This window comes from Pteropus medius, unplaced genomic scaffold, assembly GCF_902729225.1.
Source record: "Pteropus medius unplaced genomic scaffold, Ma_sr-lr_union100, whole genome shotgun sequence".
NCBI lineage: Eukaryota > Metazoa > Chordata > Mammalia > Chiroptera > Pteropodidae > Pteropus > Pteropus medius.
Window position 1 is genome coordinate 10,568,624 of NW_024352785.1, and position 22,632 is coordinate 10,591,255.

General features: G+C 41.1%; 1 protein-coding gene across 5 annotated transcripts in view; it reads right to left on the reverse strand.

Moving 5' to 3' along the window:
- Nucleotides 1-2,904: 2,904 nt before the first annotated feature.
- The window catches only part of SEMA6A (semaphorin 6A), a 120,948-nt gene continuing 101,220 nt past the window's right edge, over nt 2,905-22,632 (reverse strand). For 4 of the 5 annotated variants that reach the window (XM_039848504.1, XM_039848506.1, XM_039848509.1 and 1 more), the window contains one exon: nt 2,905-7,028. In XM_039848504.1, coding sequence (XP_039704438.1) covers nt 5,830-7,028 — 1,199 coding nt within the window. In that variant the 3' untranslated portion in view covers nt 2,905-5,829. The remainder of the gene's footprint in view (nt 7,029-22,632) is intronic. The other variant, XM_039848505.1, reaches the window with a different exon arrangement.

Below are 22,632 nucleotides of genomic sequence, written 5' to 3' on the forward strand. Positions count from 1 at the left end.
AAGACTCCTCATAGCATTTGCACATGTGTGTGTGTGTGTGTGTGTGTGTGTGTGTGTCTTGTGGCGTCTTGCTGGCGATATCTGCTGTTTGGATGTGCTTACAGAGGGGGCAGGGAGCTCCCTGCTACTCAGCTGCCTTTCTTGATTTGCTCCAATTTCACTTCCATTTGCTAGAAGGACATCTGCACATTTTTCTGCCCAGCCAACATTTAATGCACATCAGTTCAGCCCTAACGCTCTGTTGAGGTCAACCGCCCTCTACCTCCAGGCATCCCAGGGGGTTAGAGCAAAGGATACACAATACTCTAAATGGAATATTGAAGATCCCCATCTGTCTGGCAGTCCCAATCAATAAATGTGAGCCCTTCCTTTTCAGTTCTGTATAAGAGACACGTCACCACCTGGTTTGAAGACAAGCTTGAGATGTGGGTTTCTAAGGGTTACTGAGTCCAAGCACCCAGCTGTCACAGTCCTCAGCCAGGACAAGGATTATGCTCTTAATCATGTTATCCTGTTACTAATAGTTCTTTTAAATTCCCCTCACCCCTTTCCCTCAAGCAAAATTTCAAGCAGTGTGTCTGAAATTGTAGGTGCCTTTCTGACAGTTTTATTTCCTTTGCTGAATGACTTCTTTTGAAAGAGCTTTTGTTCAGGCAGTCAAACCTAGGCACCGTGGTTCTGGGACATCCTGTTTGGCTTCTGCTAACTTATAAGGCTGAACAAGATCGGTTTGTGTTTACAACAGAGCATTTAAGGAAAGCAGGCAGATCCAAGATGCCAGCTCTGGCCCCGTGAAACACCTAGCCTGCTGGCTGTGTTGGAACAGCTACTCCTTAAGGCCAACAGTTTAAAACAACCCTGCAGAAACTTCCAACCCTGTGACAAGCAAGCAAGCAAGCAAGCAAACACAGTTAAAAAGCTGGGTTGTCTGAGGATTTCTGGAGCATGAGCAGGAACATCCATGGGGGCCCAGCTAAAATATAGGCTGCACCTGTTCAGCCTTTGTCACCTCTTCACTAGACCAGAACAAAGTTGACTGCAGCAAAAGCTACCCTACCAAGTATCAGGTTGCATGGCATGGACTGTCTGCTTCAAACCAGTGTGATCCAAGCTCCAGCCCGTCTCCTCCCCGTGGCCTAGATGAAGGAATTAGGGGTGCCCAGCTGGGGGCGAGGCATATATGAAGGGCTTCCTGTGGGAAAGGACTGAGGGAGTGTCAGGTCTTCCTCGCTAGTATTGCTTTAATGAGGTGAACAGACAGGGGCAGGTGGAGGGGAAGGTAAGGGACAATGGATTTTTCAGATGAGCTGTTCTACCACCAGCTTTGGGATGGTGGGGACATCTTTTTATTCAATAGACCTCAGCCTCCCCATTTTTTAAAAATGAAAGGGTTAGACTAGCTGTTTCTGTTTTACATTTGGGTGTAAGCGGGCAGGGCAAACCCAATGGTAATATAAGGAGAAAATAGCTCTCCTGTCTGGCAAAAGGGGATGATCACAGCTGATTTAGTTCTGTTTCCTAAAGAATCTGGAATTGGATGCGGAGTTCTCACTTGTGTTGCCCCTACCTACTTGGCATGCCGTTTGGCACACGGCCCCGTGACCCACAGCCTCTCCCTGGACCAATCCATTTTCCACATTATTACCAGGTAGCTTTCTACAGCACAAACACATGTGTTTGCTGCTTCACACACTTCAAAGGTGCTCTGCTGCCCATCAGCTAAAATCCTAGCACAGAGCAACCAGGCCCCTCCTCATCTGGCCCCAACTGCCGTTCCCAGCCTTGCCCCCATCAGCCTCTCTGAGATCCTGCTCAAGGCCCACTAGATCTTTTGTTTCCCAGACATAGCACACTTGGCACTTCTGCACAAGTTATCCCTCCTGCCCGGACCAGCTGCTCAGAGTTATCATTCCGTACGAACCAGCTCAAACGCAGCTTTGTGCCCCAAACTTCTGGGCCACTTCCTCAGCACTTTGTTTCTCCCTCCCGATGGCAATTACAGAGGCATGTCAATTTCTCCTTATACATGAGGAAGAAGGAACTATATGCTAGTCAATTTTGGGCCTGATAGTACCTGGCCCTATGGGTGGGATTCAAGAAACACAATTGGAGAGGACTTATCAGAGGTGACTGGATTACTGTAGGTGTGAACTAAAGCCCAAACTGAAGTTTTCCGCACTCAGACTGACCTAAAGCACTTAAAAAAATTATTTCAGGAGGTCAAAAGTAAACTACTGTAGCTGAGGACTTACTTAAATATACTGTTTTGAAAATATCCCGGGAACTAATAGGCATTTCATAATGCTACTCTGCAAAATAAAAATCAAGTGCTACATCCCAATTTACCTCCAACAGTGTCTTCTGGGTTACAAGAGATAAATGCTAACAAGGAGTGAAATCCGGCACCCTCCACCTTATTAATATGTAAAAAGGCTGAAGTCACATCTGTGCAAGGATCTATTTTTAGTGGACCCTACATACTAAAATCCTAGCCTTGATCTCTTCAACTATCAAGCCTACCATAAATGTTTGATGATGAACAAGCCCATAAAAAGAAAATGCATAAAATGAATAGAGGGAGTCAATGCGTGCTCTGCCTTTTAATTACTGGTAGCTTCTGTTCAATCATGCTCCAGCCAGGCTGGGTGCAGGCAGAGAAATCACATCAATAATTTGGGGGGCTGGAGAGGGTAGTGTGTGGGTACTGCAAACAAATGGGTCTAATTCCATTGTTATTTATTCTTTGGAGGCTAAATAGAAATGGGGGAAAGAGTAGAATCCTACCCAGAAAAGATGAAGGTTAAGAAGGGAAATTTTAAGAGATAAATAAAAGCATTCAGGACACAAAAGATAATGAACAGTCTTGTTTTATTACTTTTAAGAAATAAAGAGGCTTTTCCTTGCTTTTTTTTTTTCCCCTTTTTTTCTTTTCTTTTTTACAAGATACATTAAGTCATGAATCAGATGTTAGGGGTGTGGAGATGGAAGGAAAATTGGTGACATTACAACATTTTACAACTTTACAACAAATATAAATTTGAGTTTGTTGCATCTACCAGTGTCTAGCAAGGGTGGAAAGCAAAGGCACACTCAGGTTCATGGACCCTCCCCCCACACACAGTGGGGAAAAAAGAAAAGATGAAAAATACTTAAATGTGGAAGAACAGCTCAACACGTGTGCATTTTAGGGTTAACACCGCAAGTGATGGGTTGTGGGATGTAGGGGTGCGGGATGAAATTTTGACACAGGTAAGAGAGCTGAGGCAGTGATGCCCATCCCACACAGGGATGAGAGACTGGGCGCTGCATCGGCAATACTCTTCAGTCAAGCATGGGGGGAGAAGGAAGCAGGGTGATAAACACCCATCACCTCCCTAAGTTCTGCATTTTTGAAGAAAATTCAAGGGAAAAAACAATATCTCGGTTTGTAGAAAAGAATTCATAGTTTCAGGGTAGAGGTCACAGGATGTGAACACCGATTCCACTAACAAAACGAAACAAGACCATAACACAAAAACAACAAAAACATACCCTGACCAAGAGCAAAACAGCAATGGATATTTAGACCAAAAAGCTGTGAGTGGGACCTCACTATACACCCAGTCTCACTGATTATGGAGGCACCGCTTTTTTACCAGCCAACTCAAAATTGTCCAAAATTGTCTTTTTTGTTGTTTTTTAAAGACAAAACTAAACCCAGACCAAACTGGATATAGAGACACAAAGAGATCACCAAATATATTTAACTATTAAAAAAAACAATAACCAACAATGTTTACAGTACGTTGACAATACCTTTGTTCACGATAAACAAAGTCCCTTCTGTGTGCTTGAGCTAATGAAAACCGAGGAGAAAAACACCCTAACCTATCCCCCTACAAACCATAACAACAAAAAGATAAAGGAATTTTAAAAATTAAAAATCTTTTACTCTAGTCAAGGTTTTTTGCAGCATCCATTGTGATTGGCCTTGTACTTGGAGTTACTCATTAATCATGGCAGGAATCAGCCTGCCTGCACCTATTTCCATGTTATTTCTTTGTGTGCACTAAGCACACTGCTTGGAGACTCCTCCCAGGTGCCTGCCCAACTGAACACAGCGTGTTCTGAGCCAGTGGACATGGCAGAAATGAGGACTGGGACTTTAGTTCTTTTTCTGCTGGTTAATGAGGATATCACCATGTTGAAATGATCTGAGAATCTAAGGGAAGCAGGGAGCTCTGGAGGGGGAAAGGGGATTTGCTACCACAACACTGGGGTCCATGCTTGGCAGCATGGCCAAAGGGTGGTTGGAGTTGGCACGACTAGAAGAAAGTGTGAATTGGAGGGTGTTGTGTGCCCAGCTTTCCCAGGCTGCAAGACTATAAGCATCACTACTGCGTTCTTCTTCCATCTGCTGGACGCTAATCTTCCGGAGGGTTGGAGTGAGAGTGTGGGGGAGGGAGGGTTAAATAAATATCTGTATTTCGAAAGGGGAGAAAAGGTTTATCATAACGACATTTTACAAGTGTACACAACTCAGGGTGTAAGGCACAAATTTACATGTGGAAAACAGGCTATTCACAGATGTAACCCCACGAAAAACCCGTGTGATCAAACCATTAATTTATGCAAGGTAGCAGCCAGCGTATTAATTAGTTCACACTGTTTGTGGATTTTGTTTGCTATCTCACATGCAAGGTGAAATGAGATGGCATATCACAAGCTGGTGCCTTCACAGAAAGTAGGAACCACTGACAAGCCATGTTGGCAGCAATGGGACATGGATGTGCCATTCTAAAAGTTCCTTTCCTGGTTGCTTTAGAAGTTAGGATCTGGAAGGACTTCTAAACTAATTTTTTTGCATGTTGCATGTTATAGCACAGAGACCTCACCAGCAAATTAACTGGAGATTTACATAAGTATTCACCTCGTAACTTTTTCCTTTCAGCTAGAGATCGGACAGTCCAAACACAAAGCTCAGAATTCCAGCTCCAACTTCTTTACTCAGTGAATTTATTGTAAAAATAAAGAAACTCAATTATTCCAGTTAATGGATTTCACGTTAAATAGTTTAACTTCAAGGGGCTTTCTGAAGAGCTGTTCGTCAGGTGATATGTGTAAGAGTCCTTTCCTTAAGGAAAAAAAGAAGGTGAACAATAAATAAAGTTACTTGCGTTAACGGTCACGTTATTTCATTAAAAGAGAGGAGAAGCAGAAATCTATGACATAGTTGCCCAACATGGCATTAATCTGCGATAACAGAAAGCTGTAACACTGGTGGACATTTCACAGTATCTGAGCATAGTAAACTTCTGCCATTGTTAAAGTCTGAGTTAGAGTTATCAATGAATCTTTGTTTTTTTCTTTTTAACTTTCATGATTTTTAAAAATGTATTTGTTTTGCAAGTTTGAACGCTAGCCCAGTTTGGCAGAGCCCTGTGCAGTAATGGACAAAAGGTTGCAGTTGCTCTTCACCTCTGTGTGAGAGTGTGTGTGTGTGTGTGTGTGTGTGTGTCCGTGCGGTTGCACATACGTGTGCGTGTGTGGGGGTATGTGCTTTTGGCTCATGTTTGTGATAATTTAAGTCTCTTGTGAGTCCGACCTGTTGCAAGGTGTGGGGGAAGAGTGAAGGAAGAGAATGGAGGTGAGTCCCGCGTCGCAAACCTTCACCAAAGCACGTGGCCCACTTTTCGAGAGTACCCCCGAGTTCCAGAGGAGGACGCTGCGTCCTCGGCTCTGCGGCGGCCACCTTGGTCTGGTGGGTACTCAGGCAGCTGAGAATCGTGCTGAGCGGAGCGGGCGCCTCGCCTTTCCTGCTGGTTCGACACCTGACCCCTCCCCCTGGGATTATGTACACGCATCATTGGGCTTCATGGATGTGGAAAGGGGGGCAAAGGTAGGTTTGGGGGGTACGTCCGGCTTTAGCGAGGGTGTGCGCTTCAGCCCCGACCTGGTTAGTGAGTTGTAGGCGTTGAGGCTGGGCTGCCTTGAAACAGTCACGGCCTGGCCTGACGGCTGGGAGCTGTGCACCTGGATGGAGTCCACCCTCTGCGGGGCGGGAGGTGGGTTGTCGCCCCGGCCAAAGCTCTGGTTTCTGGAGAGGTGGGAGGAATTGGAGGAGTTAGTATTGTTTCTTTTGAGAGTGGTGGCCTGGTGGCTTCTCGTGAGCGAGTTCGTGGGGTAGCTCCTCTTATAGTCAAGGCCGTAGGAGGTGGAGTGGTGCATCTCCAACCGCTTGCTTAGGCCGCTCTGAGACAGGGAGGCTCCTGGGGGGCCCAGGGAGGCCTCCCGCTGGGGGACTTTGGGGGGCAGGCTGTCCAGGTTCTCCACCATGTTCACCCCATGGTTGGGACTCTTGCTGCTGAGATGTTCCTTGATGGTCTTATACTCTAGGGTGGCCGCCTGGTCCTCCAGCGCCATCTGAGCCACCTCGCTCATTTTGGGCTGGTCCACGTACTCATGCTGGTAGCCCTGCTGCGTAATGGGCAGGACCACCACGCTGGGGATGTGGCTGGGCGAGGCCCGGAGGGGCAGGTCCGTGGGAATCACAGGAGAGCCCATAGGAGGCATGTCCTTTGTGCAGGCATTGATGAGGTTCTGGTTCCTTTCCCACTCGCGGCTGCCACGGCTGGGTTTCCGCTTCTGCTGCAGCGTTGGCGTGGACTCTGGGGTGGGCAAGGCTGCCAGATCCAGGTGGTGCTGATCAGCCTTAATGAGCATCTTAGCCGTGTTGCTGGGAGTGGTGAGCTTGCCATTGTGCATAAGTGGTGTGAGGATGGCTTCTGGCTTCGGGTCTTTAGACTGGGTGTCACCGAAGAGGCCGCTGAGCTTGGTAACACTGCTCATGGAGCCCCGGCGCGAGTGAGAGAGCTCCTTCTCCTTGCGCTGCACCGCTGACACGTCTTTGCGCCGGTGATCACAGACGCAATAGACGATGATGCCCGAGAAGACGGCACCCATGACAAAAGCCAGAATGACCGCAATGGCCAAGAGGGTGACAGGAACGAGCTGGTCATGGCCTTTGAGGTAACTTTCGCGAATCACTCCTGCAATAGACATCGCATATGGTGTTAAGAAATGAAAGGACACCGCGAGGCTTATTTTTGTTTGGTATTCACCCTGTTAATTAATAACAGTAATAAGTGACAATAGCACCTCTGCATAACTTGTCATCAAGGCGCGGTTTGCCAAACATTAACTAATTAATCCTCCCCAGCCCCGCCCCAGTATGCAAATAGACTTTATTTGTCGCCTTCTTTGTGTTCTGAGACAGTACTCCACCCTCTCAAGTACTTGCTCTTTCTACTTTGCTTCACTCCTTGGAATATGGCAATTTTGCGTTTCCAAAATTTAATCCTCTTTTCCTCTTAACTTTTTTCAATCTTCCCCTCATAAAATTGAGATAAGTGAGACATTTTAAGTCAGGGAGAAGAGGCAACAGTTTTATGTACATTAAATGAACAAATTGTACAGTGCTTCAAGCTTCCCAGGGTCTTTTCTGACAACTTCTTTGAGGGCAGCTGTTGGAAAGACAGCTATTTAACGTGAAAGAAAATAGCTCAAGTTCACAGATTATGTTTATGCTGATTTTGTATCACCCCTCTAAAAAAAAAAAACCAAAACCCATGCACACCCAGTTTCAGGAAAATATGCTGAATATCTGAAGCTCTTCCTTTACTTATATCGAATATTTAGGAAAGGGAACCATTCGGGACCCTGAAGTGGGTTTAAGACGTGTCAGCTCTCATTATTATGGCTAGAGTTTGCTGTCATGGTGAGATTCTTCAGCAGAGCTAATTTCTTCAATTTAATAAAAATTGTATGACTACACCTGTCAATAATCTTACACTACATTAACCAAGATGCTGTGTTTCTGAAGAAAGTTGTTCCTATTCCTGTGTAATCAGCCACCAAGCTGAGACTCTAATCAAATGCAAACACCGAAGCTTTTATTTTTTAATACCAAGTGAGAATACACATCACAATTGTCAGATCTTAAGTGCTTGATGTGGTAGCTAAAATATAAAATCTCAAATACTTCAATTCCTGCCTCTGGAGAATGAACGAACATGAATACATTAGAGGCACTGCATGGGCTGAGGAAATGTAAACATTGTTCCTATTATGGAAACTGATAGTAAGACAGAAAATGTACCTTCTCTGGTCTCAGGAGAGACATTTTTTCATCTACTAAATCAACTCTTTCCGCAATATGTTTAATGTATTTTCCTGGCAGATATCAGTGGCACAGAATTAGAATGAAATGAAGTAAAAATCTCTACCTCTTTCCAAACCCACAACATGCAACTATTAAACTTCAGCTGAAATGCTTTGTATGTCACAGCTGAGACCTTGAAGAAATGCAACTTTATCATGGGGTTTTTCTGCTAAAAGATTTTGATTAGTGAAGTGATGGTTTTAAAACTCAGAAACATTAGCCTGAAAAAGGTAATATTCTTTTTTCTTTCTAAACTGTCTTTTTCTTCTCAATTGTGACATTACCGTTGGTAGCTGTGGAAATGATTGTCCTGACAAAGGATTGTGACATCAGGTGGGGAATAAATAAAAGCAGCAAAAATCTCTTGTGAAACAAAGATTCTGTGATTAAACAAATGCCCTTGGTAATGAAGGGCAGGGGAAGCAGCTCACCCCAGGGAAAGTGTAAGATTGTAAGACACTGAATAATTTCCAAAGAGATACTTCGCAAATATTTCTAGATTTATCTTCAAGAACTTTTAAGGGGTAGAAACTGAGAAGCAAGAAGCCAGCAGGAAATTCAGCTATAGCTCACACCTTTTATATTGTGGAGCTCCCCACACAGTGGAGCGTCTTTGTGTTCAAATATGTTTTAATACCTAGTCAACAAGGAACTGTGCTAATGAAGGTTTCTTCCCTAAATCTGCATTTCCTTGTAATGATAAAACAGCACTGCTTTTCTTTCAATTTTGCTTGTGTATAGGGTTCTACTGAACATCATTTTTAACCGCCTACATATAATCGCACAAGAATGGACACCTGTGAATAAAATGAGTTTAATTTCCCTCATTTATTTGGTGATTTCAGTGGAGCTAGACACCATTGATGGGGGTACTAGGTAAATTTTTTCATAGCAATGGTTATTTCATGAATCCTTTCCAGGTAACCACATCTATGGGGGCTGTGTCTTCTCAATAAATGGGTACTTATAACAGGCAGCTGCTATCTACAGTTGGCTTTGGCACTTTACAGTTTAAATTGCTCTCTCAGCTTAAGAGGAACATGGAGAGAATAAGGACAGAGCAATCCATTTGTTTCATTCATTGTTTAACTGGGAAAACTGAAATTTTCAAGTTTATCCATTGCTTATTTTTAGCTCCCATTCTTCTTTTGTGTCTGAAGGTCTCTGACTATCTTAGACTCATGGAAACTGCATGCTCTTTCATTGGGAAAAACTCTTTTTTAGGATGGCATCTGAGTTCAGGTTTTTGATCGTTAAATAGAGCAAGGTCTGACCTTTGAGAAAAATGGTGTCTTGTACAGCATCCTCCTCCCAATTTTGTTATGTAAATAGTGCCCTTAAAAACCTTTCTGCATCTCTTCAGCTTTGAGATATGAAGCAGGTGGCGCCCCTCATCTGCTTGTACAAATTCAGAAACTCCACATCCAAAGTTAGAAACAGATCAGAGATTAAGTTGAAAGCACAGACAAGAAGTTAAAAGTTATTTTTGGAAAATGCCTTGTTAATTTAAAGCTTTCCACTTATATCATGAAAAATGGCAAAGGGGCATTCACAGAAATGATTAAATCACCCCTGTGACATTGGTGCGAAGGACTGGACACACCAGATTTGTCCCGGAGGCCGGGGGTGGTGCCAGTAAGATTAGATCTCCAAAGGCCTGGAGTTTTAGGCTCCTACTTACTGCTGGGTGACCTTTTGGCAAGTGACCTAACATCTCTGGGCCTCAGTTTTTTCATCTGTGATGTGGGGTTAACACACCTGATCTTAATGCCTTATTGGGTTGTTTTAAGGATAGAAAGAAATAATAAGAACTTAGATGCTGTAGTTTGCTGAACAAATCTGAAGGTCGAAAGAAGCCACAAAAGAGAAGTGGTGAGTTAGTAGCTCAGCAAGGGCTTAAGAATAATAGTCACAGCTGATGCTTTTGATTCCATTTGCTATGGGCCTCTCAGGTGGAGAGGGACAGACCTGTTCTTCCCAGCTCCAAACCATGTGCTCTCCAGATGCTGCCAAAGGATGGTATGTTGAGGCAACATAAGAACACACATGTGATTCAGGACTGCCTGTAGGACTTGAATTTTGAAAAAGTAAAACAAAAGCGGGAAATACTGAGCAAAATACAGCGATTATAGTTAGACTCCTAGTGGGGTAATAATCCTGCAATCAACTTTTATATGCCTTTATCACACCATCCCTAGGCCTCTTAGTTGGGCACCTAATAAATGATTATTAAATAAATGGGTTTGCAATGCAATGTAGAGACATTTTTAAATGGACTTCTAACCTTGGTGAGTCTTTTTTTGGAATAACCTTGCTTCTGAAGTCACAGAAACTAATTATATCTCCAGTCATTTAGTAGAATATATTCATACTAGCATTCATTAGATAAAAGAAATTTATAAAGGTGCTCTGTATTTGTTTAAAATAATAATAAGGGAAACTGTTTTAAAAATGAAATAAAATTCATTCTGGGATAATTCTAAGAGTCGATGAGGGTAAATGAGTTATTTGTAACAACTGAGTGCTCAAGTGGACTTGAGTAATTTGAAAGAAATGCATCTCTGCAAAGAGTGCAGGGCTGGAGCTCGATGAACATGATTGCTTCAGAACCTGGGGAAGTAGAAGGGCCTCGGTAGGGTGGTATACTCCCTCCCCAGGTATCCGGGGTGTTGAAATGCCTTTCTCTACCAACCCCTGGGCCTCTTGCTCTCACCAGTTGAAAATGGGGCATTAGTAATGAAAACAGTTGATGAAAAATCCTTTGCATTGATTCATTAACCGCCAGCTATTTCTCACCAGTCATGAGGTGCTAAATGGTTTATTCTTTCCACCTTCCTATTGCAGGAAGCAAGGCACACAATGGCATAAGAGATTTCTCTGAAATCATGCCTTAAATTGGCAGAACTGAGAAAGAATAGAATCTCCAGTTGTTTTTTTTCTGAGGCGAGAGAGTTTTCATAGGCTGGAGGGAGGTCTCAGAGGGGCAGTTGGAAACTCTTTAGAGGCTGGAAGCAATGAAAAGATTATAAAAAACCCCACCCTCCAGGACCTGCAATATGTAATTCAAAATAAGAACAATTATAAACTGTAAAATAAGAGGAAGTCCAACATAGCTCTGATTTGGTTTCTAGCAGCCCTGCTCACAGGTTCTCCATAATTTCCTAGCCTGCATGGAGCCCAGCACCAGGCTCTGGGACAATATACCTCAGGAAAGATGCTCTCCTAACTCTGGGTTGAACTGTGATGTTCTTGGGCCTTTGCTATTACTCTCCAGGTTTTGACTCCAAGCATCTTTGTGGCTGTCTTCAGCAAACATTTACTGAGCGTGGACTAAAGCGCCACGCTAGGTGCTAGGGAGGCAAAGGCAAAGGCAAAGGGGGCACAAATCCTGTGATCCAGTAGCGGAGGAGGCAGGTGCCCAGAAGTGAACTTACAGCCAAAGTTTGGAAGCATCATGAGATGCATCACTTCTGCTTCAATATGGGCAAAGGCTGTGTGTAGGAGGCAGCATTTGAGCTAAGCCTTAAGGTTGTGGAGGATGTCCGCTGAAGTGGAGAGAGCAACAAGAACCAAGCATGGAGGAAGGGAAAGTGAGGACTGGCAAATGGTCTAATACCCTGCCTTCTAGTCTCTTCCGCTCTCCTGTACTCTAGCTTGCTTCTGGGCTTTCACAGAGGCTGTTCCCTCTCTCTGCCTGGAATATCCCTGCTCACCACCTGGTCCTCTGACTGTCTCCTTTAGGAATCAGCTTAAGTGGGCAAACCTTCTCCAACTCCCTCGGACTAGGGAGACGTTTTCCACTGAATCTTCAGCAATAAAGGTGCTCAGTAAATATCTGTTAAATAAATAGTAAATGAATATTTGGATGAATGAATATTTGTAGAGGGAAAGTAATAGTGAGAGCTAATCATTTGAAGGCAGGCCGCGAAAGCCTCGAATGATTGAAAAAGGTATTTAGAGGATCTGTCAGTTTTGGAAGGAAAGTTCTTAGTTACTTCACCTGCAATTTCAGAGGTCTCTTTGCTCAAGAAAGCTGATTCAGTTTACTTGCTTCACGTTGAATGTTATTGAAAAACTACTGGCTTCAAAGAGTCAATACTTTTGCATTAATGGCACAGCTAGTCTACCTGAATTTATTATTACTGCTTTTAAAATAAAAACTGTCTTTAGCTATATTTATCCCCTGAATTGTACAGAAATAACTGGGAGATATTATCTATCCTATCAAAAAATGAAGCAGGAAAGACGAAAGAAAAAAAACATAAAACCAATTGCACTCATTAAGCTTAATAACAAGAAAGAGCTCTACCCATCTGCCCTCAATTATCTTGCTAAGTGTATGAGAACTAGGCAGCCACTACCTCGAAATGGTTAAGTGTACACTTTCCCCTCTCATCCTTGTTCACTGGTCTGCCTGTTTTGGAGCTGCTGTGTGATATGATGGATGTGTCTGTCTCCATAGTGAAGTGATTAATAGGCATCTGTGTAAATCAGACCTGGTAACCACAAAGACAACAAAGCCTCTCTGTGTCCTTTAGAGAAATATGCAAAGGCAAAAAGGAAGATGGACATTTCCTCCGCTGCTGAGCCAGAGTGGGGTTCATGTTGGGTCTGAGAGCTAAGAAAGATGGCAAAACACCAAGAAAAGCCCCGGAGTAGGATCCCCTAAAAATAGACTCTTGATTCTGCTTTATAGTAAGACAAGCCTACAATTTCCTTGAAATCCTCATAACAACTGGGTGAATGGAATCTAACAACCCAATGTTTCTTGTTTGAAAATCTTATTGCAACAAAATGCCAGGCTTACAGTCCTGCAAGGAAGTATGAATGAATGAACTAACCATGGGCCAAGCATCATGGCTGCTAACCACAGAAGGCACGCTGCAATCTCTATTAAGGAGGGAAGAAAATACATAGGGGAAAAACCCTAACTGTAGACAATTTCGCCTCAAAGCCACACCCCAGTCAGTGGAGATGACCACACTGAAAGTGAAGTGGGAGCTCTCTGTGGTTATCTCGGCAGGAAGCAGCTTTCTTCTTGTCTTACGGCATAATGTGAACCAGATGGGTTAGGAATAAACTGAAACTGCCAGCAGCCGTGGAAATGGGCTCAGAGTTTATAACTCAAACTTTCCTCTTCCTTTTATTTTTATTTCCCAACCCTCTGTGCCAACAAGAGGCTGTAGATTAGATGCTGGGAGGGGCCGTGGTCTTGATACAAGATGTTCCAATTAATGGCTGACCACGCCAAAGCAGAGGCAGCTCCATGGCTCATTGATAGCCTTGGTTCAGAAGCTATTTAAAAACTCATATTGAAATAATGCTTAATGTTGACTGTGGATGAATCTACTTCCAGTCCTATCACCTTCGAAAATGATGCATTTTTGTTGTTTTGGCGAGGCCATCACAGGAAGAAAAGGGAGAATGAGCATGAAACTCATTCCATTTCATATTTTTTAGAGGAGAAACGACTTCTCTCCCTCTGTGCCAACAGGAGTGCTCGGTTCACTGTTCTTCCCTTGCTCTATGCACTACACCCAGAGCATGGATTGAAGTTTAGATTGGGAGTCATGATAAGTTAATTTTTAAAAGCCTTGCCCTGGGGTGTTGGTCTGTGCTTTCATGTGTTATAACTGTCACTATTTTTGTAAAGGTAATGATTATTTCACTTGGGTAGTTTTAGCAATATTTGCATGGTTTATTTTTCTTCTTTTTGAGGTTTTCTTTCTAATAACACTGGAAACCCAACATCTAAATAATTTCTGAAACCAAAACATTTCTATTTTCTAACTTCCTGGTCCCCTCTTCTTCCTTTGCTCTCACAAAGCATCAAAGCTATAAAATGGGGAAGTGGATCTCCTTATAAAATTGTGAAATTCAGGTGATTCTTTGCAATATTTACAGTGTTTTGATTTTTTTCTTTCTCTACAAAGCAAAGATAAAACAAATAGGAGGAAACAGGAAACAGATCTGTCTGAGTACTCCAAAAACTGTCAACTTAACTTGTTATGAGTATAGTTCTTAGGGTCTGGGTTATAGATGAGGCTGGGTGTTAATGTTTAAGAACATAAACTTTGATGTAATAATGAAATGGGTTTAAGTCTTGGCTCTATAACTAACTAGCGTGTGACCTTGGGCAAGTCACTCAGTCTCTCTAAGCCCCAGTAGTGCTGGCTATATGAGTGTTGTTGGAAGGATCAAATAGATTAAGTAAATGAATGTATTTAAAGCACTTGGCATTGTGCAAGACACGTACTGATGCTCAATAATGTATGGGAAGTGTTATTAGAGTTTTTGACAAGTTACCTGCCTTTGACAGAATCCAAGATAGACTATATTAGTACAACCCTTTGGTAGGAGTCAGTTGTGGAAAGTAAGGGTTTAAAAATACAACAAAATTTTGGAGAGTGACTGTAAGCAAGGTAATCCATAACGACTTGGAAAGTGTCCTAAAAAGTGCTACTCAGTATTAGCATCACCTGTCCCTTACTAGAAATACAAATCCTTGGGTCCTACCCAGACCTGAATCAATTTCTGGAGCTGAAGTTCAGAAATCTGTGTTTTAATAAGGACTCCAGACGATACTTGTGTTTATAAAAGCTTGAGAACATTGCCCTATCAGATATGTGACTAGTATTCCAAAATACGCCATCTAAATGTTAACTTTAAAGTGCAGCTTCAGACACCACTGAGACAGTGTGTAGCCAGATGTTAAATAAGTCTTAGTGTTCGAAGTATGAATCTTTAGAGGATCTCGTGAATGACAATTTCTTTACTGCGGTTACCATGTTTTGACAAAGAATACAAAATTGATGTGATTTTATCGGAAATACAAATCCCTAACACTTTTCCTTGGCACCAGACAAAAACTTGACACGTGGCATAAAACACTGTGCCACTACTCCTGTAACAAATCAGCCCAATTTGCTAGGCCAAAAGCTGCTGGGGAAATTGCCTGTGGTCTCTTTATTTGCCCCAGCATGAAGACAGGGAAATTTCTGATGCTCCCCATCTCCTTCACAGAGGCCATCAGGTAGTAAGTGGTTGGTATTACAGAGCCCAGATATGTCCTAGATTGGGTCAGGACTGAGTCACGGGGACAGAAGAAGGAGAATCTCAGTGGGAGCTCACTACTGAATAGAGCAACCTCCTTTCAAGGCCTGCATCTCCTATCATCTCAAAATCAACTCCACTCAAACAATGCACAGCCATTAAGCAACATCTGATAATGGTTCAGGAGACCTTTTCCCCTTTGCATGATCAGGCAAGAGAATAAGAAACTCAGGAAAGTTCTTTATCTCTCTGGATTGAAAGAGGGACCTGAGTCCATGTTTCCTTCCCCAAACTTAGGTCCTGCTTTGTAATAATAAAAATGCCTAGCACAACAGTGCACTCACTGGAGTTTGGTACTTACAGATCTGCTGAGTTGAACTGAATCTGCAAATCCATAGAATCATAGAAGACATTTTAAGTTACATTAAATTTCTGCTGTGTGCTTTTAAATCATGGAGTGCAAGACCCATCAGCACTTAGGGTATATTTATTACCTTAACAAATGTCAGATGACTGTGTCCAGTGTTATCAATTATTTATGAATAACAAGAAGCTGTAAAACTGGAAACGGCAAGCTTTAATATGTCCAAAAGGTTAGGCATAATGCAGTTTGCCTCCCTATAAATTTCTTGACATCATCTTCCCTCCTAGTAAAGCATCGTCAGGGATATCTATACTGAACTTGCATTATATAAAGTTCATAATGCTTGCCCCTGCCTTCAGGGAAGAAATGTAACTGCAGATACATATTTAAAAAAGAATGCATCCTTTTAAAAAATATGAAGTTTAAAAATAATTGGAGTGGAAAATTCCTATTATCCCATTAAAAATGAATTATTTCAGGCTGTAGACTTTTAAGAGCTTAAGAAATATTAATTAAGGATGACGAACCTTCACACTGCTCATAATGAGCTTTCCGACACCGATTAAGATCCTGTCTACTGTGCATCCAATGTATTTGAATATATCCAACTACATTTCACTGGTTTATTTCAGGGCCCCCGTCTACAATTTAATGTGCGGGGAAATTTACACGAGGCTGTTCATGCGGGTCCCTTCAGGCCAGCAGCACAGCCCGTGCGCTTTGCAGGACTTCATCTAACACCTACCTGCACAGGCCGTATCTCCCTGAGACCAGTGCATGACTACAGCTTTCCTGTCCTCTTTCTCTCTATGGCAATGGCATGAATTATGTATTCTGAGAAATCCTTGTAGCTTTCGAGGCCATTCTCGTGTATGATGTCAAGAAAAGAGAAGGTGTCCTTGGGAAAGTTCTCGCTTTCCACTCTTTTGCCTTTGCTAGACTACGTCTACGGAGCAGCGAGGTGTGCGAAGTAAAACTTGTAACAAGCATTTTTTTTGTTTTTTGAACTCCAGGAAATGAGGCTATCAGAAAGGTTTTTTACAAAGCTAATATTATTTTCCCATTATTATACATGATCCGAAATACAAATGGACTTTTCACAGTTTTATTGTTAGGACAAAAAAATTTTTAGATGAACAGAGTGCAGTTGAATCAATTAGAGCAAAATTTTAACTACTGCAGATGTTCAGTTAGTACAATCATGCCTAACCTAGTCCCTGTAGTCCTCGAAAGTGCCATTAAGCTGTCAGAAAACTTCGCCACTATGTGTTTTATGCAGGAGATAGAATGAAAAAAAAAAAATTTGAGGGAAAGGGTAGGGGTAAGGCGAATTCATGTCAGTGGTGATGTGGCTTGAAAAAGTGGCTAGAGATTAAAGTTAAGAAGCACCTCTAGAAGGTGAGTTGGTTTTTTAAATATCCTACAGTTTAAGTTGCTAATTTTAAAATAAAAAGTCAAGTCTCCATAATTGTAATTTAAATCCCTCATTTTTTTTCCCGAGGAAAATAGATGTTAGATTAAAAAAAAATAGAGAGAGGTTTAGCTGGTATCTTTAGAAAGAAAATCCAAATATTAGTGTGCAGATTTAGACCGGCAGGGAGACGAAACAGCTTTTTACATGGCTGACATTTAACTTTTTTTTCTTCTACTCTTTCCACAATAATCTCATCAAGACCTGAGATAAATTCAGCGAGTTGTCAAGAGGATACAAAATTCATTAGATCAAATCTACATCTCTGCCCATAATGCTGAAAGAACGATTCCAGCCTTCTGCAAGGGCTTCTCAGTCCCCGCCCCTCTCCTCCCTAACACATTCACATGGAAACTTCCACGTCATCTATTTGAGAGCCCAGCACCTGACCTCACAATATCATTTTCTTCAGTTCTTCAAAGACAAGCCAGAGACTACAAATAGATTCCTTTTCTTGTAGTTGACAAAGAAATGTTAATATGGTAAAAATAAATGGTGGCACCCTGGATTATATTATCATTTATTTTTCAGTCTCCCTGATTTCAAAATCTGTTCTGGCTGAAAAGTATGCCATGTGCTATGAACCCCAGTGTCTTAACTAAAGTGACAGAGAAGCCCACGTTTGGAGTTCAGCTTGCTTGGGGCTTTACCTAAGATAGAGCTTTTAGCTTGGCCAGAAGCATCTACCAGGAAAATGCCGGTATAGAAACACTGTAGATGTGTAGATACAGATACTTCAGATCCAAAATTGACGCAAAATTTCATTTCTCAAATTTATCGTGTATATGTAATTAACCTAATATGATCGAATAATCAATTTAATATATATCTATAATCTCTTAATCTCTTGATCTGTCTTTCCCTCCCCTTTTTCCCTTTCTTTCCACTCATCTACCTTCCGACCTATCCCCTACCTCCTACAGCTAAAGCCAAAACCCCCTTAGCATGACTTCTTAGGCTCCAGACTACCATTTCAATCTCAATTCCCACTCCGGCCCTCTATATACTTTATCACTTTCATCACAGCACACTACTTGCCTCTTTTTCATCACACGCTGTACTAATAGCTTTGTGTTTTGGTCATGTCACTTCTGTAGCTTGGAATGCCTTTCTTCCCCTTTTTCCTTCAAGACTTCGCAAGGCCTTCCCCTATTTGGAATGAATTATCCGTCTCCTTTATCCTCTCTCAGGGCTGGGCCCACCCCTCTTTCCTTTCCTTCTCTTACTCTCAGACTTTACTCTGCCCCATAGGCTAGCCAAGAGGTCACCTGTGTGTATCTCCTGCTAAACTGTAAGCTACCTGAGTGCAGGGCTCATGTTGACTTCAGATAAGTATCTACTGTAACACTCAGCATAAGGCTTATATACCCCACATAAGGTTTGTTGTTGAATGTCTGTTGAATGCATGAAGAAATGAAGGGAGATTAATGTTTTTTGATATGAATAACCTTTTCTTTGAGATTAAGGTGATTGTCTCTATTATTAAACTATAATTTTCCAGTGCTTTTTGGATTCCAGTTCATCCCCTTCAAAGCCATGGAAATGAGAAATGGGTGGGGTGGAGGTGGGGGGTATGGGGAACAGCCAGATAAAGAAGAAAAAAATACGGTTAACATAACAGTTTATAAACACCTGAAGTTAAATAAAATTAGTAAAACCCAATAGTTTTAACCATGACCTACTTTCGGAACAGTTTGATTTCTGAGCATTCCTCACTTAAAAGTGGCATTCAAAAGCCTGCTTTTAGTGACAATCTTTTAAATTGTTCTATTTCAAACACATATATAATTTTTAGTGATAATTCTCTGAAATTAAATATTTTTTAAAGAATAAAATTCGTCTTATACGGGTTACTCTAGATTTTCTGAGAGTTAAAGGGCAAATGTAATCTAGAGATTAGATCTTATATACTCACTGAATAAGTTATCAGTTACCTCTTCAATAGGACCGCCAGGGTGTTCTGTGGTTAAATTATAACTTCTGTTAAATTATAGTATTTCAGTATAAGTATGTCTTGTGCAATATGTGGGACATATTTATACTAAAAAGTTATTCCTGATTTATTTAAAATTCAAATTTACCTGGGCATTATATATTTTATCTAGTAACCCTACTGTTCCAGCTCCAAATACCGTGCTTCTAATGATTCCCGCAAATATTCTTTAGATCCACTCTAAACTTTGAGATGAAAACAGTTTAACAGAGTAATAAAAACGATACTAAACCTTTATAAGGCAGGTGTAGCATAATTTACAAATGAAAAAAATATAATTTGTATTTTATTTTTTATTATCAGCAACAACAGGCACTTTATTTCTTATGAACGTTGAAGGATACATTTCCTCTAACTCAAAAACAGAAATAAATGAACTCTAATTCAAAAGAGTAAACTAGTCCCTGCCTCTTAGTGTTCTTGGCCCTGACCTTGTTCCTTCTCACCTGGTTCAATTAATGGTCAATTGTTAGGTGAAGTCTGAGCTCCTTGGCTCTCCCACTAGTAGTCCTCCCTATTAGATAGAAGCTCTTTCTCTGAATTCTCTAAGACTGTCCTCTTTTACCATCACATTTAGAAATGGCTGTGATACTACAGGTTTTACTTATAAAAGCTATGCAAATTACCATGAACTTAGTTTTTTTTGTTTGTTTGTTTTTAAAAGCTCTGGCTATTAAAAAAAAGTCTGAGTTTGCCAGCATTTCCACAAACTTTTTAAATATGAACCCTGTACCAAACATCCCTCACTTTTTTCTTCCTCCCTGTCAGGTGATATGTGACTGCTGTAACATTGGTACTAAAGGAAAGGACTAACAAAAGGGGCTGAAAAACTGTTTGCTAGTGCTGTGTCCTTGATGTGTTCAGCCAAGTTGTCTTCAGTTGTCTAATATCTTTTTCTAAAATCTGCTGTGCACGATTTCGCCTTGTTTACAAAGACAATGGTGGTTGTAAAAGCTTTTTGGTGCATTTTTGAGTCTGCGTGCGTCATCTGTCTGGCGGTTTGATATTTCTTAGACAGGAACTATGTCTATCTCTCATATAGCCGCTAACTCCTTATTGGGATCTAATACTGTGCTATGAAGCCAGTAATAAATTTTGCTTGAGACACTTAACAAAACATTTTTTGTTATGGTAATGGTACTGAAGAAATGGCAGAGAAAATTCGGCCCAAGTTTAGGAGTAAGGAAAAGAAGAGAAACTTATTTTTCTTCCTTTATTAATATCATCGGCAATAATTTTCTCTGTACATAAAGTTACCTACATATGACTTGATAGGAACTAAGAAATCACTTTCCCCATTGGGAGAACTGGATGCTTTAAAATCCCCAATCCATTAGATTTTAAGCATTGGAGATTGTTAAAATGGCAGAGTAATCAGGGCTAGACTCTATTATCAAACATACTCACTTAAAATCAGATTCCTAAGCCTGTTAATGAAGAAAGTTAGGCTCTAATGGTTTGGGATGCAGAATAGGCAAAGCTTGAATGAGAGAAACGGGAAAGAAGGGTCAAATGTAGGTTATTGCCAAGCCAGGGGAATGCACTGTAGCACAGGAGTCCTTTATGGCAGCGGTCTCCAACCTTTTGGGCACCAGGGACGGGTGCTCCTATGAGAATCTAATGCCCAATGATCTGAAGTGGAGCTGGGGTGGAGATGCTAGCGCTGGGGAGCGGCTGCAAACACAGATGAAACTTTGCTGGCTCACCCACCACTCACCTTCTCCTGGACGGTCTAGTTCCTAACAGGCCATGGACTGGTACTGGTCTGCGGCCCCATGGTTGGGGACCTCTGCTTTATGAGAAAAGTGGCCAAGAAGCAAAAGTGCTAAAGGTAAACTTCCCCTAGGCCACAGTTTGGTTACTAGCTGTTTTTACACTTGGCTGATCACTGCTGGTCTGGAGAAAAGTCTCTCCAGATGCTTACAAGCTTAGAATGACTAATTTTTTTTTTTTTTTTTAAATCTAAATCTATTTTACTCTAAATCCCTCCTTGACCAAACTTCTCATCGCCAATCACAAAGCTCAGTAGTTGGAAGAGAAATCAGAAGAGCACTGGGTCATATAATTGCAACACCCAGAGCCCAGCGAACAGAAGGTATAATGGTTGTCAAATATTGTTCTCCCAAATACCAGAAGCAGTTTTGGTAGGAGTTTAATCCTCAGTGGACTCTTTTAATTGCTATAGGCCAGAGTTACTCAAACTGGAGTCATTCAACTACTGATACTACAATTTCAATAATAGTAATGTCTCACCAACCATATTATTTACTTAATATTTTTATATCCCTATACCTCCTGCACTACTATTTACTTCATATTTCCTTTAAATTACCTTTAGAATGTATTTCAAATGTATATCATTATCATAAATAGAAAAATGTCACTTTTCATAGAAGGTAACCATAAGAATAAAATGAATTGAAAGCAAAACAGTGTTAATTCCAGCTAGTCCTAGCTGTAAGTCAAAGCCCTCAAAAGAGATAGTAGTAAGATTAGGGAGTTGTTAATGATAAAGCACCGAACCGAGACTTTTTCCTTGACATAACCAAAAAGATTCAAAGAGGAATGAAAAGGGTGTAACTTTCTACCACATGATTCTTGAAAGCCATGATGCCCCTGAGCCACCTAAATCATCTCATGTAAGGTGCTGCATGTCCTTCTTGGAGGCAATACTGCTGGAGGCAAAGATGATGCATTTGAGGAATAAATAATGAACTATAAAGAGGATCGTTGATAAACCATGTGATTTACAAAATTCCATTTTAGGATTGTTATGAGGCATGGACAATATCCTCAGTATCCTTTACAGACCTTGTGAATTTTACTGCATGATTATTTCCCAGACTAAAAATTGCCTATACAAATAGCTTGTACATTGATTAAAGTATATTCAACATTTACTGTATATTTCAGTTTAAATTATTCATTTGATCTCTTAAATTATTTCTGTATCTTTTCCTTGTCTATAATGAGCATATCTTGACTAAATGTAATAATGTGATAATATCTCACTTTAAAGATTTCCCAAAATATATAAGTGTACTATAGTTATATAGCATTTCCAATCATATGGGAACATCTTTGTATAGTTTGACTATTTCATCTATTTTCTGAGCGTTCACAAGAACTCTATAAGTCTAAAGTAGGGAATTTTCTTCTGTTCCTGATTTATTCTTGTATCTTAATGGCAGTGGTCAGCATTTACATTTTATATTTATGCTACACAGCTCTCTTGGAAGATCTGTACATGGCTGATTTCCTCACATATCTTGCAGTTTTCTTGGAAATCAGGTTTTATGGTATTACTTTTGGTCTGAAACAAGAGGCACAAGAGTAGCTATTAATTCTCAGTATTGCTTAACCTAAAAAGAAAGCTCTTATTTCTTTTGCTGTGGGAAGGCATGGGGCGGGGAAGAGTTGGGGGTGGTGGTGATGAATGAGGGGAGGCAAGCCAAATCTAAAAATAAACTAGATTTTCTTTCTTATTCATATGTAATTAGAGCCCCTTTATAACTATTTATTCCCACCTCAAAAGTTATAGGAAGAATAAA